The 19,447-nt window shown below is 37.6% G+C and overlaps 2 protein-coding genes and 1 long non-coding RNA gene across 3 annotated transcripts; 2 read left to right on the forward strand and 1 right to left on the reverse strand.

Moving 5' to 3' along the window:
- Positions 1-3,531: 3,531 nt before the first annotated feature.
- LOC110899845 (putative disease resistance RPP13-like protein 1) lies at positions 3,532-8,891 on the forward strand. Its single transcript, XM_022146737.2, has 2 exons — positions 3,532-7,587; positions 8,500-8,891. Exon 1 carries the CDS (start codon positions 3,585-3,587, stop codon positions 6,594-6,596), a length of 3,012 nt encoding a protein of 1,003 aa, XP_022002429.1. The 5' UTR covers positions 3,532-3,584; the 3' UTR covers positions 6,597-7,587; positions 8,500-8,891.
- Positions 8,892-9,924: 1,033 nt separating this feature from the next.
- On the forward strand, positions 9,925-10,924 carry LOC110902022. Its single transcript, XM_022148765.1, has 2 exons — positions 9,925-9,942; positions 10,040-10,924. Exons 1-2 carry the CDS (start codon positions 9,925-9,927, stop codon positions 10,922-10,924), a joined length of 903 nt encoding a protein of 300 aa, XP_022004457.1.
- A 1,376-nt stretch (positions 10,925-12,300) lies between these two features.
- Positions 12,301-13,881, reverse strand: LOC110903430. The gene is made up of 3 exons (XR_002571926.1): positions 13,330-13,881; positions 13,178-13,230; positions 12,301-12,685 (listed from the first exon to the last, which is right to left on the reverse strand). It is a non-coding gene; the product is annotated as an uncharacterized LOC110903430 (long non-coding RNA).
- Between the last annotated feature and the right edge of the window lie 5,566 nt (positions 13,882-19,447).

The raw sequence follows: 19,447 nt of genomic DNA on the forward strand, positions 1-19,447 counted from the left end.
ACTTTGAATACTCGGAGTTTGATTCGATACGAATGCCCATTGACCGGTTGATACAACATTTGCTTGCGAAGATGTCGACACTGGATATTCGGCCCATGAGGGAGATAAACTTGTATTCGTATACTTTCCCCCATCCGGAGCCGGAGTACCCCACCAACTCGGGTTCATCTTTGATGTGATAAATGAATTCCTGAAAATCACACTCAAATCAAACTGTTAAATCACACTTGCAAACCCACTGTGTAAATCCACAAAGTGTTTCGACGAAAACAAATTTGTAAACTCTTTTGGCGAAACAAAAGGCTTGACGAAATGAATTTGTAACTTTGGTCTTGACGAGACAAATTTGTATATGGACAATGACGAAACAGAATGTATATATGGGCTCTCCTAAGTCGGCGAAATAAGATACGCTGTTTTGGGCTTCCTGGTTGACGAATCTGGCCCAAACTAAGGTTGACGAAACAGAATGTTAATTTTTGGGCTTGACCTTGACGAAACAGAATGTCCCTTTTATGGGCTTACCAACATCGGCGAAACTAAAGCCCAAATAATATTGACGAGAAAGAAAAATTGTGGCCTTTTTGGGCTTTGATAATTGGTGAAACAAACACTTGTTATATGGGCCGTTTTATAGTTGACGAAACAAGCCCATTGGCTGTGAAATGAATTCAAGCCCAAGAGCCCACACAATGAATGACGAAACAGAAAAGTAGAAACCTTTGTTTCGTCGATCACTTTTTGGCGAAATGGACTTGTTTCGTTGAGGTTTTGTTTCGTCAAAAAGGTAACTCAGTTGGTGAAATGTTGGTGTCAGTTTGACCTTATCTTCCTGACACCCAGACAACTACTTTCGGCTTGGGACACACTACTTTTCACCAAACAAGTAAGCTTCTCAATTTTTTAATCAGTTTACAACTTCCAACACACAAACAAATTTCAATCCTTATCCTCAAAGATCAAAACTATGAAAATATGAAGAACACTTTGAAGATTTATATGAACACTATGAATTTTCCGGTGAACCTTAAAATTCCGAACACAATATTTTGCTAAAATGTTTAACAAAAACCCATAACTAACATGTGAAAATGAAAATAACAAGGTTTTTAATCAAACACAAAGCAAAAACAACAAGATTTAAACCGGAAAAACAAAGTTTTTTAGAAAAATATGAACTTTTAAACCCGAAAAACAAACAAGAGCACCTCGGTTTTAACAAGGAGAAGAGCCAAGGCTCTGATACCACTTGTAGGTCCGGCTAGGAGGATCTAGACGCCTAATCCTTGTATACTAACCAACCCGGTTGTGCGGAATCCAACCGGAAAGGCAAACCGAGATAGAACACGCACAAACACAACACACAATCTTCACCGATTAACACCACTTGTATTAATACGAATGAAAGGTTCGGTTACAAAGCTATGTTTACAAATGTGTTTTGCAAACCCTCTAAAACACTCGTGTGTGTCTGCTCTCAACAGAATGCTCTCTGTGTTCTCTCTATGTGTTCTCTTTTTTTTTCTTATCCACAGGCAGTCTATTTATAGTCACAGCACACAACGAATCAGATCTTGGCGTATCAAAGCTTGGCGAATCACAACATCATTGGCGAAACACAAACATGGTCGACGAAACTGAATCATGCTTGACGAAACTGACTTGTTTCGCGAAGATCCACTTGTTTCGCCAATTTGGGCTTAGGCCCAAGTCTCTTTCGCCAACTGTTAAGCCCAGTACTTGTTTCTTGTTCTTTATTCAGCTCAAGGACTAATTCAAGTCCTTTTAAGTCTTCAGGCCCACTTGAGATCTTCTTATACACGATGGAGGAAAGTCGTGTTCTTGATCGAATCAAGTCGCGTCGACTCGCGTCCCCAATCATGTATCAACAGTTTCACATTATCCAATACACAATATGTAGTCTTGTTCTTCACTATGAACGTCATAATTGCTTAGACTATGTGTACTCAGGCATGATATGGCGCCCAAAAGTAACATAGCGCCACCCCACACTGCCCCCTGGGCGTTATAAAACCCAAAATCAGATTCTTGTGAAATTATCACTACGCAAAACAAGAAAACTCTCTCTCTCTCTCTCTCTCTCACACACACACACACATATATATATATATACACACACACATATATAGACCCCACATCTACATAACCCCTCACTACACACTCAAGTTATATAACACCTTTACTTACAGATTTGACACGTGTCGTATAAACACCCCCCCCCCCCCCCCCCCGTTTACATAACCCCCACTACACATTTTTTTTACCATAAGTTATTCATGAGTCAAAGTGAAAAAAACCATCTATTAACCAAAAATAATTATCTAAAGTAAATAACCGGTTAAAGTCAAGTTAACAGGTATAACCGGTTAACCGAACCAATTATTGAAATTAACTGGTTTGTGTATCTTTAGTCGGGGGCGTCAAAGGGGTGCTAGGGCTTTGGCGTGGAGGCTGGAGTTAGTTTCATTTATTTTCATTTTAATTGATGATGAATATACAAATCAATCAATCATTCATCTCCATCTAATCATTTCTTTTTTCAACTTCTCATTATTTATCTTACAACATTTTATACTCCCATTATGCACCTTAAGTGTAATGTGATGTGTTAAACGTTGTCTATATGACGCCTACATAACAACACTTTCTTTTTTTCACATTTCACTCTATCAAAACACTATCTTAGCAACAAGGACTAATCTATTACCTACAAGTTAAACCACTTTGTGTATTCTTTGCTTTAAAAAAATAGTTCTTTTGTATAATGATGTTAGTCAGTTAGTTCTTCTTTTGTAACCTGACTATAGGATGACCAGTTTGAGAGCCTTTGTTACAAAGGGGCTACACACTTCAGCACTTCATTCATTCATGACATGATATCTTGTTCCTCAAAAAATAAATATTGTTATTTACACAAATATTAACATATAATAATAATAATAATATGAATTAAAAGTTATACATCTTTAGTATTATTTTTTCTTTAACTTATAGATAATGATTACTGTTGAAAATTAACACCAAACATCATATCATACTTATACTAAATCTAATATAAAAGAATTCCTTTTCTAAACATTTGTACTCAACATCAATGGCATCTTGTTCTAGTTGAATGTTTCTAAACATAAGTCATGGTTTTTTTCTAAATTTTATTATGCGCTTAAAGTAGTACTTCCAAACACCCTCTGAATTAGTCACCTAGAGCTTCATTCGATGATCTTTTGAAGACAGATTATAAAAAGAAAATGTGTAATTTTATATGTTAAAAATGCAAATGGACTTTGACCAGAATTCTTGGCCCATGAGGATATGCAAGGGGCAATTTCGATCTTTTATCTTGCATTTTTCTTGATGCCTGTCTTAATCTAAATCTTAATCTTAATTCTTAATGCTATAATAATACAAAAACTTTATTTTTTATATTCAAAAGGCCGGTGCACATCCACATCTACTTCCATTTTTTTATTGACCAAGACAAACTAACAATGATCAATCACTGAAACAAACATAACAAACACTTCCTAACATCACCAATTTCATTAATAATCTCACCATAATCAATGGATGAAATCGTGCTTTCTTCTTTCCTCTCTGTCATCTTTGAAAAGCTCGCCTCTGCAGCTTTCGAAACACTTGCTCCATACTTTGAAACCGATTATGATATAGAGAAACTGAAGAGGTCATCACTCCAAATCCAAAGTCTGCTCGCTGATGCTTCTCAGAAGGAGACAACCAATCAGTTTGTGAAACGATGGCTCAATGATCTCCGACATTTAGCTTACGATGTAGAAGATGTACTTGACGAGTTAGCAACTGATGCTATCCATCGTGAGCGGACTGACCAACCAGAAACCCACACCAGCAAGGTAAGAAAGTTGTTCCCAAATCCTTTCTCAAAGCATTCATCATATAGTAGGACCATGAAGGACAAGATAGATGTTATTACCACCAAGTTACAAGAGCTACTAGAGGAGAAAGATGCTCTTGGCTTAGTTGTCATAGAGGAAAGGAGGTCAACAAATGTAAATAGAAGATTACAAACCTCTATGGTCCATGAATCTAGTATTTTTGGTCGACGAGCAGAGAAAGAGGCACTGGTCCACAAGTTGCTACGGGATGAACCGTGTGGTCAAAACTTTAGCATAGTTCCCATAGTTGGTATGGGTGGGGTGGGAAAAACTACCCTAGCTAGACTTGTGTATGGCGAACCAGAAGTCACGGAACACTTCAAACTCAAGGCATGGGTTTGTGTTTCGGATGAGTTTGATAGCTTTGGTATTAGCAAAGTTATCTTTCAATCTGTGACAAGGGAAACCACGGAATTTAAAGATTTAAATCTGCTTCAAGAAGCTCTTAGAGATCACCTAAGGGAGAAGAGATTATTATTGGTATTAGATGATGTTTGGAGTGAAAGTTGTCAGGACTGGGATACACTGGTTGGCCCGTTTTATGCATGTGCTCCTGGAAGTAAAATCATCATGACAACACGGAAGGATCAGTTGCTTAAAAAGTTGGGTTACGGTAATCTAGGCCGGTTGCGAACCTTGTCACATGACGATGCTCTTTCTTTACTTGCTCTACACGCATTGGGTGTATCTAATTTTGATTCACATTTGTCACTCAAACCACATGGTGTAGGTATTGTGAAAAAATGTGATGGATTGCCTTTGGCTTTGAAAGCAGTTGGGAGATTATTGAGTACAAGAATAGATGAAGAAGGGTATTGGAAGAAAGTATTAGATAGTGAGATATGGAGGTTATCCGTTGAAGGTAAAATCGTCCCAGCTCTTATACTTAGCTACCATGATCTTCCTGCACATTTGAAGCAGCTGTTTGCTTATTGTTCCTTGTTCCCCAAGGACTGCTTGTTTGACAAGGTGGATGTAGTTCGATTATGGATGGCAGAAGGGTTTTTGCAGCAGTCAACTCCAAGTGATTCAAATAAAGAATGTTTGGGTCATGAATACTTTGATGAGTTATTGTCAAGGTCATTTTTTCAACATGCACCTAATAACGAATCATTGTTTGTGATGCATGACCTTATGAATGACTTGGCGAAATCTGTTGCTGGCGAGTTTTTCTTGAGATTGGAGAATATTAATATGGAAGAAGCTTTGGAAAAGTACCGCCATATGTCATTTGTTTGTGAGGAATATGTAGCCTACAAGAAGTTTGAAGCGTTTAAAGGAGCTAAGAGTTTGAGAACTTTCATGGCAGTGTCTGCTGGGGTTGTAGGGCAACGTTATTTCTACTTATCAAATAAGATTTTGGTTGACTTACTTCCTGAATTACCATTGTTAAGGGTTCTATGCTTGAGTGGTTCTCAAATAAGTGAGGTACCCGAGTCCGTTGGTAAATTGAGGCACTTGAGGTATCTTAATCTATCTAGAACTAGAATCGAACAATTACCCGAAAATGTTAGCAATCTCTATAATTTAGAGACGTTGATATTATGTGGTTGTTGTAGTTTAACTAAGTTGCCCCAAAACTTTTTAAAGCTTAACAACTTGCAACATCTTGACATCAGGGATACCCCAAATTTGCAGCAGTTGCCTTTGGGAATTGGTGAGTTGAAATGCCTACAAACTCTCACCAAGTTCATTATCAGAGGTGAAATTGGTTTTGAAATAACCAAACTTAAGGACTTAAAGAATCTATGTGGGGAATTTTCCATTAAGGGTTTGGACAAAGTGCATAATGCAATGGAAGCACGGGATGCGAACTTTTCACAAAAGAGGCTTAATGAGTTTACGGTTGTATGGAGTGCAGCCTCAGCAAACGAAATGCTTGCAAAGGAGGTGCTTAATGAGCTGAGGCCTAGTAACGATTATCTAAAACAACTCAACATTGTGTTATATGGTGGATTAGAGTTTCCAAATTGGGTTGGCGATCCCTCGTTTCAACGACTAAAGCATGTGTCAATACGTAACTGTAAAAAATGTACATCTCTACCACCTCTTGGGCAGCTACCATCACTTAAGAAGTTATTTATTGAAGGTCTGGATGGGGTGAAAGTTGTGGGTTTGGAGTTACTTGGGACTGGTAGTGCATTTCTTTCACTTGAAACTCTACATATAATAAATATGGGAGGGTTAGATAAATGGTCAACCAATAGTGGGGTTGTGTTTCCACTCTTGCAAGAGCTTCATATAGAAGATTGTCATAATTTGGTTGAAGTCACATTTAATGTACTACCTTCACTGAATGTTCTAAAGTTATATAAGTGTCCTAATTTGGTTGAAGTCTCGGTTGAAGCACTGCCTTTATTGAATGTTCTGCAAATACATAGATGTGATAGTGGTGTGGTGAGAAGGCTGGTTGAAATAACTTCAGTAGTTACTGAGTTCCGAATAGAAGATATTTCAGGGCTGGATGATGTGGTGTGGAGGGGTGTTATAAAGTATCTTGGGACCATTGAAAAATTATCCGTAGAAAACTGTAATGAATTAAGATACTTGTGGGAATCAGAAGCAGCTGCAAGTAAAGTTCTTGTGAATTTAAATCAACTGAAAGTGCGAAGTTGTGGTAATTTGGTGAGTTTAGGAGAGAAAGAAGGGGGGGGGGGGGGATAATTATAGGAGCAGCCTTCTAGCATCTTTTAAGAGGTTGTATGTATATTCTTGTGAGAATATCAAGCGTTGCAGTTGTCCATATAACATTGAGGAGTTGTGTGTCGACTTCTGTAATTCAATTACTGATATCTCCCTACCAACAAGAAGTGAAAAACTCAAGTCACTTAGGATTAAAGGCTGTGAAAAACTATTGGAAAGGGAGTGGGGAAGACAAAAGATGCTTGAATATGTAGTGATAACTGGTTGGCGAAATCAGAAATCAATCATTGAACTGAAGTACTTGGTTCACCTCACCACATTGTGTATAGAAGATTGTGAAAATCTGGAGTCATTTCCTGATAATGAGTTGCCCAATTTAACCTCATTGAAGAGATTGGAAATAACAGAATGTCGGAGTATGGATGCTTGTTTTCCTGGTGGGATTTGGCCTCCTAACTTGTGTTCCCTAAGGATAGGGAAGTTGAAGAAGCCCATCCTAGAGTGGGGCCCACAGAATTTTCCAATTTCACTTGTGGAACTATCCTTATACGGCGGTGAGGATGGAGTGAGTAGTTGTAGTGAGCTTTCTCTTCTTCTTCCTTCATCTCTTACTTCTCTTCAAATAAGTGGATTTGAGAAATTGGAATCAGTTTCAATGGGACTTCAACACCTCACTTCCCTCCAACATCTGAACTTTTGGAACTGCCCTAATTTGAAAAAAGTATCTGATCTCCAACACCTCACCTCCCTCCAAGATCTCTCTTTTATAAATTGCCCTAGTCTGAAGGAATTGTCCCATCCCCAACCCCACACCTCCCTCCAACAACTCTCTTTTGACAGATGCCCAAACATGATGGATCTACCAGAAATGATATTGCCTTCACTTTTCAGATTAGAAATCGGGGGTAATTGCCCAAAACTGAAAGAAAGATGGAGTAAAAGTGGCAGTCACTGGCCCCTCATCTCCCACATCCCCTGTATCTACATATGGTGATCATGAAGTCAATAGAAGGTCTCTCTCTCTCTCTCTCTAATGATTACTTATTTATTTTGCTTAGAGTTGAGACCTTGTTTTCATGCTGTTTTAAATATCAGTATAAATGTCGAGATCTTGTTTTATTGAGTTTGTGTTTATTTGTCAGTCAGTCAGTCAGGGGAAACTTGTTTAATGATGTTAGTCAGTTAGTTCTTCTTTTGTGACCTGACTATAGGATGACCAGTTTGAGAGCCTTTGTTACAAAGGGGCTACACACTTCAGCACTTCATTCATTCATGACATGATATCTTGTTCCCCAAAAAATAAATATTGTTGTTTACACAAATATTAACATATAATAATAATAATAATATGAATTAAAAGTTATACATCTTTAGTATTATTTTTTCTTTAACTTTTAGATAATGATTACTGTTGAAAGTTAACATCAAACATCATATCATACGTAATCTAATTTAAAAGAATTCCTTTCTTAAACATTTGTACTCAACATCAATGGCATCCTGTTTAAGTTGAATGTTTCTAAACATTTGTCACTCACGCTGATTACACCTGGAAATTTAGGGAGTGGAGTATACGTGTTCATGTTCACAGAGGTATATAATGCTTTCACATTTTACTTCGTTCGTTATAGACGTCACCTGTTCCACTAATTTCACTGTAATTTTGAGTTTATATCGTTATGTTCTTCGATTGTTATTTAGGTCATTAATCGTTTAGTAATTTAGTCTCTGTTAGTAAAAAGCTAAATATGAGTGATTGCTTATGCAAATGTACAACTGTATGCCGATCGTATTTCATGTAAATGGTATGCATAATGAGGGATCTTATAGCTTTCTATCTGGTTAAGGCTACTTCCATCTTTTTACATGTTTACCCCTAAAAGTAGAAATGTTCTTCAAATTCTGCTTGTTTTTTATTGTGTAGACATATCAAACAGCTTCATATCCTGTTCACTATGAATGTCATATATTGCTTAACATGAGTTATTCATGAGTCAAGCAAGCAGAGTACTTATAGCTGCAAGCAAAGTTGTCTGATAACTTACATTGTATATTGGAATCAGGCTCAAACGTTTCTTCAACTTTTGACGCCTCAGGTGTTGGTTGTCTTTGATCATAGCTTCTCTCTTTCAGCAACATGTGACTTAATGACAAGCTGTGCTGCTGCCTAAAGTTAACTTCACACCTGTACACAGAAATCTCATTAATTAATTCTCAATTTTTTTTTCCTTTTATACTCTGTAGTTGATGATCGATGGAAATGGAATACTTCACCTTTGAGGAATGTGTTTCTTTTAAAGCTTTCTATACCCTAAATTCTGGACTATGTTTGATATGTCCTTTTTAAAGTTACTTTAACAAGTATCGAGCTTTTATTTTGTTTCGAAAGAACCATGAGTCACATTAGCTTTTTATCTGAAATTGTTGAAGAGTTTGATTTTAGTGTGAATGGTGAAATCCAAGTATCTTAAGAAAGACTTTTAACATGGAGCTTGGTTTAAAAAAGCGCGAGGCGCTCCGAAGCGTTTTGGTTCTAAAAGCTTTAAGCGAAGCTTCAAGCGCGAAGCGAGAGCTTCCCGTATTCGAAGCGTTCAAACTTAAAAAAAATAAAAAAAGTTATTGTATACATCAATATGACCTATTCTACTTGTTAATCAATAATAAACACAAAAACATGATTAAAAAACACACTTAACACATAAAAAACACAGTTGAAACATAAATTAAAGTGGAAACACACTTACAACATAAACATAATAACAGTCTTTAATCAATAATCATCATAATCAAATACGCATTCATCTCCATCAACATCACTCAATAAGATCATGTAGCTAATAGTTAGTAGCAAAAATTTAGGACTTATATGTTGGAAGTTTTGGGTATGTGAATGAAAGTCTCAAAAGGTGGTAAATACTTTGTCCCACATTGGTGTGGGAACAAAGTGAGTAGTTGTTTATAAGGTAAAGCCTTTACTACTCTATTGTAGCTTTATGACATGTTATACCACAAGTATTACCCACGCACCGGGGATGCAAAATATGAATTTTTGAACTCGAATTTGGCTGAACTCGTGTGTGCCCGCACGGCCTGCGGACACGAATGCAGCTCCGAAAACCCGGCGCTTAAACCTCGCCTCAAAACGCCTATGGATTGAACCCAGTAAGGTTGTCTTTTTATATATAGTCATATAGGTAAATGATGAGTTTCTAGTTTTTCATCAATAGGTAAATGTTGCTATCTTTAGGTACTAAAACTCACTTTACTCCTTTAAAAAACAATCTGTTGGTTATATTTAGTTTCTAGTTTTTCATCAATTGAGTGATAAGTCACAAGAGTGTAGAATACTATGGAGGGACGATTTGAGGTTGATTCGTTGCCTTATACGTCACTCTAAACTTTTCATTCCTCCAATCACATTTAAGTAATGGGAGTTTATTTATTAATTTGATTTTGTTGTGCAGGAAATACACTCAACTAAAGGATCTTTTAAGCCAATATTCATTTCAGTTGGTCACTACACCGCTTGGCCCGAACTTTTCAAGATCCACTGTAAATCGTACAATGTTTACGATCACCTTCTTCCCAAGGACACTTCTTCTTCTTCCTCCTCTGATAAAGATAAAGATAAAGAAAAACCGGCGTCAACGGCTTCGTGGGAACGTCTAGACTCTATTGTTCTACAATGGATCTATGGAACGGTTTCCACCGATCTCCTTCATACTATCCTTAAACCCAACACCAATGCCTATGTGACGTGGACGACCCTCACTAACATCTTTCAGGATAATAAAGCTACCCGAATTATTGATTTGAATAATAAGTTCGCCAACACCAGACTTGACCAGTTTCCTTCCATGACTGCCTATTGTCAAGCTCTCAAAGTTATCTACGACCAACTCACTAACGTTGGCTCTCCCATCACCGAAGAACAGTTGGTGCTTCAGCTCCTAATGGGTCTCACGGAACAATACGAAGGCACGGCAACTATAATTCAGCAAACCAGTCCCCTCCCAGACTTCTACGAGACATGCTCTCGTCTCTGCATGGCTGAATCTCGCAATGTCAATCAAGCCCGCAACGCGGCACAAGCCGCGGGAACTGCTTTAGTTGCTACATCTGATGGTCGCACCGATACACCCCGCAACCAACCATGGTATGATTCTTCTCGCTCCTCGGACACTTCTCGGGACACCACTCGCGGACGTGGTTGTGGCCGCGGAAGAGGCCGCGGCAACACCAACAGAGGTCGTGGACACACCTCCGGCTCCAACAATTTCTCACAGGCATATCCACAGTGGCCCTTTCCTTATGCCTCATGGGCCGACCCACAAGCCACTTCGTTGTAGTCGATCCCTTCAATCTGACGAAAATCTTGAACGACTAAACGTGCTTTGTTTCGGATCACTACTCCACGGTCATCCTTTTTGCATTTAAACACCCAACGGGTACCAATCTTCTTGTAACCAGCAGGTTTCTCTACGAGTTTCCAGACACCAAACTTCTGGAATTGTTGCAGTTCTTCCTGCATCGTTTCAACCCAAGAGTTATCTTTCATAGCTTCTTTCCAAGTTCTTGGCTCTTCCTGTGAGACATAACACGCGAAAGACCAGTTTAATGATGTTAGTCAGTTAGTTCTTCTTTTGTGACCTGACTATAGGATGACCAGTTTGAGAGCCTTTGTTACAAAGGGGCTACACACTTCAGCACTTCATTCATTCATTCATGACATGATATCTTGTTCCTCAAAAAATAAATATTGTTGTTTACACAAATATTAACATATAATAATAATAATATGAATTAAAAGTTATACATCTTTAGTATTATTTTTTCTTTAACTTTTACATAATGATTACTGTTGAAAATTAACACCAAGCATCATATCATACTTAATCTAATTTAAAAGAATTCCTTTCTTAAACATTTGTACTCAACATCAATGGCATCCTGTTTAAGTTGAATGTTTCTAAACATAAGTCATGGTTTTTTTCTAAATTTTATTATGCGCTTAAAGTACACTACTACAAAAATAGGTATTTGCTACGGCCAAATTCGTAGCCAGTTTGTAGCAAACACCTGTTTTGCTACGGATTTGCTACGAATTTGGTCCGTAGCTACAAGTCCCGTCGCTAATTTATTTGCTACGAACTTTAGCTACGGAAATTAATTTGCGACCACTTTAGCTACAAAAAGAGCCGTCGCTATTTTAGCCACAAATTTGCTACGGAAAAAGTTGCTACGGAATTTCGCTATGGTTTTTTAGCTACGGAGATTTTAGCTACTAAATTTTCCTACTGATTGTTAGCTATGAAAAAGTTTTTGCTACAAATGTTAGCTACAGAAATTTGCTACGTTTTTTCTATCATTTTTGCTACGGAATTTAGCTACGAACTTAGCCAGAAACTGCTACAATTTGGCTATGAAAGTTTGTTGCCTTTTTCTTTTTTTGGCTACGAATGTTAGCTATGGATTTTTAGCTACAAAAATTCTTTCTACAAATTTAGATACGAAAATTTATGCTACAGGTTTTTAGCTACAAAATATTTGCTATAGTTTTTGCTTCCCGTTACGCTAGATTGCTACAAGTTTGCTAGGAATCCAACAATGTATTTCAAAAAAATTGCTTTAAATTTTGAGGTTTTTGCTAGACAATTTTATTTAAGATTCTTCACAATTTTTATTTTTTTTATATTAGTTTCTATTTGTTTTATGTAAACATCAGTTTAAATTTTAAATACATATATACAAATCACACCGAAGATGAATATACAAACGAAATAGGAAAAAAATATCAAACTTATTGAAACCTAACAATATAAAGATACAAATTTCTCCTTCATATCATGCTTCATCTTGTTTCAACTCTGCCATTTGATCCTTCAACCGTGGCGCAAGTACTAATACATTAGAATATCACCATCAATAATAACACATTAATACCAAACTTTGTCACTTTCTAACAAACCTAGAAATCAAGCGCAGCCATCTAGATGAATGGTTTTAAAAGTGCCCAGTTTCCATAACCTCCTTCGTTTTGAAAGAACCCATACTCGATAATGATTATCTATCCAATCTTGTGTGAGATTGATGTATCTAGCGAATGCAATCTGCATAACAGAATAACTTATTAACTGAATAATGTGAGTATATGAAAACAAATTAAAATTCAAGATTATAATGAACGCATTGCTCCTTATTTGATTAAGTCAACCATGGCATTTAAAACCCAACGGTGTGGAGCCTATCTATCAAGAAATATATATATTTTTGAATCATTAGATTAAATGTACATTATAAACCAAAACATGTCAAATTTTTTTTCAATGGTCGAGTCCTCAACTCAAGAATTGTAGTAAGTGACAAAATAATTCCAAATGTATAGGAAACTCATATGAACAACTTACCAAGTGAAGAGATTTAGTAAGAAAACAAAGAGTATAAAAAAAATAAAGGAAGTGCTATTATCACAAATGACGTCGAATTTATTGTAAGATAGTACCATTTATTGTAAGATGGTTTCATAAAACTAATAGATAAAGATGAAATTTACATGAAAGTGACAAATAATAAAACGAGAAAAGAAAAGATAGAAAAATTACTCAATTGGTCATCTGATTGCTTCCTCATCAACCGCTTCTCATCACAATTGGTCCTGAACATACAAAACTTATGATTATGCCCAAATCGAGAGTAATAAACATACCTTAACACACATAATATGGTGTTCAATACACAATAAACAAAAACTCACCTAAACATCCTCTCTTACGTCCATAACTGTTTTCGCACAAAGAAACACTTCACCTCTGATTTGACTAAACTCGAAACCCACTGGTGGCTAAGATTGTTTACCATTTTTGTGGGTCACCGGAAACTCCCAATCGGTTAGTGGTGTAGATGAAGGGATAGTTTTCCTCCATAAGGAGTTTCACCCCCGTCTTGTTCCCATGAAAGTTCCGGCAACTGCATCGGGCTAAATAAAAGGGTAGTTGCACGGTACCCCTGACCGCGGAAGGGATCTCGAGTTTAGTCTCGAACCTCTTTGTATGGACCTTTGAGAACCTTTTCCGGAAACTCGTGCGGTCGGGCTAAATAGGGAAGATTAGAAAGAGTAAAAGAGTGATTTTAGGACGGGGATAAAAGGAAGAATGGAAAATTGAGAGTATCAACAAGGGTATTAGTATGGTGAAACTAAATTAAAACTGGAATTAGAGGGAATTTAATAATTTGAGGGAGGACAATGGGAGGGAATCCAAAATTTGGGGTTTGAATTGGAGGGAACAGGTGATATGAATTATATTTTAAACTATGTTTTAGTTATTTATTTTGGGTTGGAGTGGGAGGGAACACGTGATATGGAATTATATTTAAAACTATGTTTTATTTATTTATATTAATAAATAAATGATAAATGAACCCAACTATTCGTCGTTGGCCGCCAACCGTCCCAACTTTAAAAATAACCACTGGCAATCCCAATAATTGACATATTGGCCCCCAATGGACCCTGGCTAACAGAACACTAATGTCGTTAGTCTCGGTCGCCGAAAAACCATTTTTGTCAATAAAAAAGTTTTTAAAGGTCCGATGTAAGGTTACAAAGAGGTTTGGAACGAAAAAGTTGAGTAATCTGGTCAAAAAGTTGAGTTTTCTGGCGGAAAAAAGAAATTTTACGACGAAAAAGGAGTTTTCCAACGACTTTAATAATTGAGGCTTTTACTAGGAAAAGGTTCCCAAAGGTCCATACAAAGAGGTTCGAGGCAAACATGTTGAGTATTCCGGCCAAAAAACATTTTTCCGGCGACCTGAGACTAACGGCGTTAGGGTTCTGTTAGTCAGGGTCCATTGGAGGCCAATATGTTGAGGACTGCCAGTGGTTATTTTTAAAGTTGGAACTGTTGGCAGCGAACAACGAATAGTTAGGCTTATTAATATCAAATTAAATAAATATAAGATTATGTTTTTAGTGAAATATTAAAAAGTTATATGTATTGTATAGTTATGTAACCTAGTTAATTCAAAAACCGGTTGTGATGACCATCACACTATTTCTTTTATCAATAAAGTTTTACGTAAATGGGTATGACGACTAACATTTAACTAGTTTCCGAACGTATAATGTTTAATGTCTCGTATACCGTATTTATGATTATGACTTATTAATTTGACTTTTAACAATCATGCTCAAAGAATGACTAACTTCAAATTTTGTTGTGATTGACCAAGTTACATTTTGATCATTACATGTAACCGAACCGAAAAGGTCAAATTGGGTTTTAGTGAGTCACATGGAATATTAGTAGGTTGTATCGGGTTTTAATGAGTTTTATTGATATTGAAATGTAATGAGTAATATTGAATTATAATGGGTCATGGATTAATGCATGAAATTAGGTCAAATTGGGTTTTAGTGAGTCACACGGAGTCTTAGTAATAATGGGTCATGGATTAATGCATGAAATTAGGTCAAATTGGGTTTTAGTGAGTCACATGGAGTCTTAGTAGGTTGTGTTGATTTTTAATGAGTTGTATTGAAATTGAAATGTAATGAGTAATTGCGAAAAACTGCGAAACTATGCCGATTTGTATAGTAACGAATATTCCGAAACTTGATCATAAGCTAAACATACCCTAAATATCCTTTACATAGCTTAGAAAAAAGGCTTTGAGGGGTTCGTTATGCGAAAATATGCTTATTTGATCAATAGGGACTAAAAGCGTCGAAAAGTGCAAAAGTTTGCATTTACGTGCATATCTTACATTCTGAACATATCCGGACATCCAAAAATTGTTGTAATGATTGGAATGCAAAAATACCATTCGTCGCGTAATTTGGATCGTTTTCGCGTCCGTTCGAGTTTCCGTCGTAATTAACTGAATAGCGCGACCGCACGACCAAACGAACCGACATCCGAGATAATTTCAAGCATGTTTCAAGTCCCCTATGCTTTAACATCCTTGTAGAGCCTTGAAAATGGGTCAACTGGGTTTAAACGCGTCGAAAATGGCTTAAACATGCTGCAGGGACCATTCTTGCCAAGTTTTGAAAGTATCTGGCTCAGGTAAAGTTGTGGCGTCGCGCGACCCCTAAGGGGTGGTGCTGTGGCGGCACACGAGCCCCCTATTTTGACAGAAAATCTGTTTTTCAGCAACTAGCTTGAATTCCAGGGTCTTTTATGCAAATTTTCAATACTATGGACTTGTTTTAGAGCGTCCCATGATATTAGAAACCATGTTCCACAAGTGTAGGGTCAAGATTGAACCTCCTAACACATGGAATGATCTCCTTGATCCAAACTTACTATAAATAGAAGTGGGTTTCTCATTCATTCCTCACATTTGATTCAAAATCTGCTCTAAGTTGTAGTCTAGGCTTCAAACCTGAGTGTTTTGGATCAATTCTTCCTTGCTTGGACCTTTTGTAAGCTTCTTTCATGCTTTTCAAGCGTGAAAGTCAAACAGTGTTTGACTTTCTGCTTTGACCATGAATTGGTCAACACAAAGTTCGTTCGAACTTTGCAACGTGAGCGTAATCACGATGGTTATAGTCCCTTGTGACTATACCTACTAATTACCACGTCGATTAGTCGAAGTGACGGGTCAAAGCTTCGGTCAAAATACGTATTTATGTGTATTTTGCGACGAAGCTATTTACAGGTATCAAAACACTTTGTTTTGATATCAAACATGTTTTCTAACTTAGATAAACATGTTTTTAACATGTTTAACTCGTCACTTTTAGTCTAGTACTTGTTTAGGGTCGTAAGTCAAGCAGTCTTGACAACCGCTTAGACTTTCGAACCCGACCCGTTTGGTCGATCGCTAGGATCCAACCAAGCATATTTTGTGACCATAGTTGTATAGGGAATAACCTTCCGAGGTTATACCTTATGGTCACTTAGTTTAACTAGTTGTATGATAAGTAGTTTATATGCCTTAGGAAAATGACCAAAATGCCCTTTTCATGCATAAATTGTATTTAAGCATATGTAACCTAAACTTTGTCACTTAAATTGATTATGCAACATATTTAAACATGTTAGGGCATATAATACTTGTCATAGGACTAGTTAGGCGTCTCGAACGCGCATTCGCGCGGACGACGCGTTAAAGTAGCGTAAGCTACCTTAATGGGTCGTAACGGGTCGTAAGCACTTAGGATAGGTTCCGATTTAGGATGTGGGCTTTGTTAAACCATGTTACATGAGTTCCAATACTCATTTAGTTTATGAGACCTCTTTCTATCTAATCTCCCGTTTTAGGTGTCGATTTATTAACTAGCGATCAGATTACTAGGTACTACTTGATTATCACACCCCCAAAACCCACACGCGGAGTACCACCGCTTAGAGGCGTGACATGACCAGGATCAAGCCACTAATCATATTGAACATATAAGTAAGTAGTAAAAGTTATTCATCAATACGAAAGGTGTTTTCAAAACCAAACATAATCAAGTGTAGCGGAAGCATTAATGTGAAAACCCAAACACCAGTATTAAGTTGATATGTCATAAAAGTGTTTATCATAAATTCCACAATCCGTGCCCACAACGACTGCGCCTCCCGTGCAAGCTCCATGAGTACCTAAGGCCCTGCAAGGCATGTAACAGAGAGTCAACAACTAGTTGAGCGAGTTCACAGAAGTTGGTTCAGTTATAGTAATCGTATTGTAAATCGTATGTTCGTTTAATAATCCATGTATCGTATGCATTTGTATCGCAGCCCTCTAGGCATGTATGCGAAGATTGGTGGGGGTTTCCCAAGTATTCTAGACTAGGTATATTTGTATCGCAGCCCACCCGGCATGTGTGCGAAGTTTAGTGTATGGTTCGCAGCCATTCTAGGCATGTGTGCGAAGATTGGTTCTATTATCGCAGCCATCCCCGACGTGTGTGCGAAGAGAAGTGTTTGTATCACTAGTCTAGCAGTATCTATCAATATCCCTTCCTCTCCCGAGGCCCATAGTACGTAATCCCGATAGTAACTTAAGTACGAGATAATCTTCCAACCCCATTCCCGACCCAGGGAACCCATGCCTTGGTAAGAGTGTGAACTCACCTTGGTTTGCTCGGCAGATACACAGAAAAGCAAATCAAGCTATTTGGTGGTCAACCACGTCCTACCATGGTTACCATACAAGTTAGGTTCTTATTCAAGTAGTGCACGTATGTTCTACACGTATTGTACACAAGTAACGACCATAGCATACACGTATAATCATGGCAGATCAACAACAGAACAGTCACGTTAATAAGGTCCAAGTATGCGGCACAAATGGTTGGGCTCGTAACAGTGTGCAAAGTCCAAAACAGTGTGCCCGTGTTCGTGGTCTCGAGTCGAGACTAGAGTTCTCGAGTCGAGACAATGCGGTCTCGAGTTGTGCTGGCCTCAAGGTCTCGAGTCGCAACAAGGAGGTCTCGGGTCATCATGTACTTGTCGAGACTACACGGTCTCGAGTCGCAACCGGACCCGCAACCGTGGTCTCGAGTTGTGCTGCTTGTGTCGGTGTTGTGGTCTCGAGTCGAGACAGGGAGTTCTCGACTCGCAAATCTGTGTCGAGATCAGGAATGTAACAAACTTCCTAATTTACGGCATCAATCATTCCGTGACAATTGCAAACAAGTTTGGCAGTTTCACAACAGATCAATCAACAATTTCTATCATGATTTCAAACGAATCAAAACAGCAATCATAATCATTTAGCAACCCTATCATGATCTTAAGCAAGAACAATCAATCCGTTAACATGTGGAACATAAAATCGGGTCTTTAAACCAGCTGATTCTAAACTAGCATGCACCCTAGCTTATGTGTACATCAAATCTGTTAACATGTTTATCAATCCGGTACAAGAAATTGGTTCTAAATCATCATGCAATACCCGAATCAAAGCTACTTGTATATCATCTAAACACATGAACCGAATACATAATATCATCAATAAACATCACTAGCATGAAACTCTAGTTCGTAACATGACATCAAACATAGCAAGCAATCAAGAATTAACACTAACCAGAAACCGAGAAGCCTAGATTGCTCGAGATGAGTGGTTTCGGGTGAGGGCTGCCGTCCGGTTCCAAGGGAAAACGAGAGAGAGAAAGAGAGCTCCTAGGGTTTGTGTGTGTTCTTGAATTTTAAATTGTGAGAAGTAAGGACCCCAATGATGTGTGTATGCGTGAACATATATCCGGGCTAGGGGGTGGGCCGAGTCCAAGCATAGTGAACCGAGAGAGAGGTGTTCGGCCCAAAGGTTTGTGTGGTTGGACAAGTGTTGTGCGACTAAACTTATGATATTCACATGCAATCACGTAACACATAGTATCACAATACATAGTATTCCTTAACAATCAAACCCCCCAACTAGTCACGTATAGTTCAAACAAGTTACAATAAGCACAAAGATAGATTCTGAAATGCGAGTTGTCACATTGATTTCCTTGGTTTTCCCGAGCATTGTTAGTTCATTAGATCAAGGATACTTTGCAATTCAATGTGAGTACATAGTTCCCCTCTTTTACTGTTTTCAATTGTTTTGGGGTGATTCATATGTGCCAAACCATTTCGAGTTTTCTAAATGAATGCTATGGTTTATATTGAACACAACGATTTCAATTATATGAACTATTGAACCACTGAAACTATGTGAACTATGTGAACTATTGAACCACTGGAACTATTGATCTATGTGAACTATTGAACCACTGGAACTATTGATCTATATGAACCATTGAACTACTGGGATTATGTGAACTATGTGAACTATTGAACCACTGGAACTATTGAACTATGTGAATGATTTGAACTATTTGAACGATTGGAACTATATGTACTATTGAACGATTGGGTTATGGTAAGTGTTTGGGC

This window comes from Helianthus annuus, chromosome 13 (genome assembly GCF_002127325.2).
Source record: "Helianthus annuus cultivar XRQ/B chromosome 13, HanXRQr2.0-SUNRISE, whole genome shotgun sequence".
NCBI classification, from domain to species: domain Eukaryota; kingdom Viridiplantae; phylum Streptophyta; class Magnoliopsida; order Asterales; family Asteraceae; genus Helianthus; species Helianthus annuus.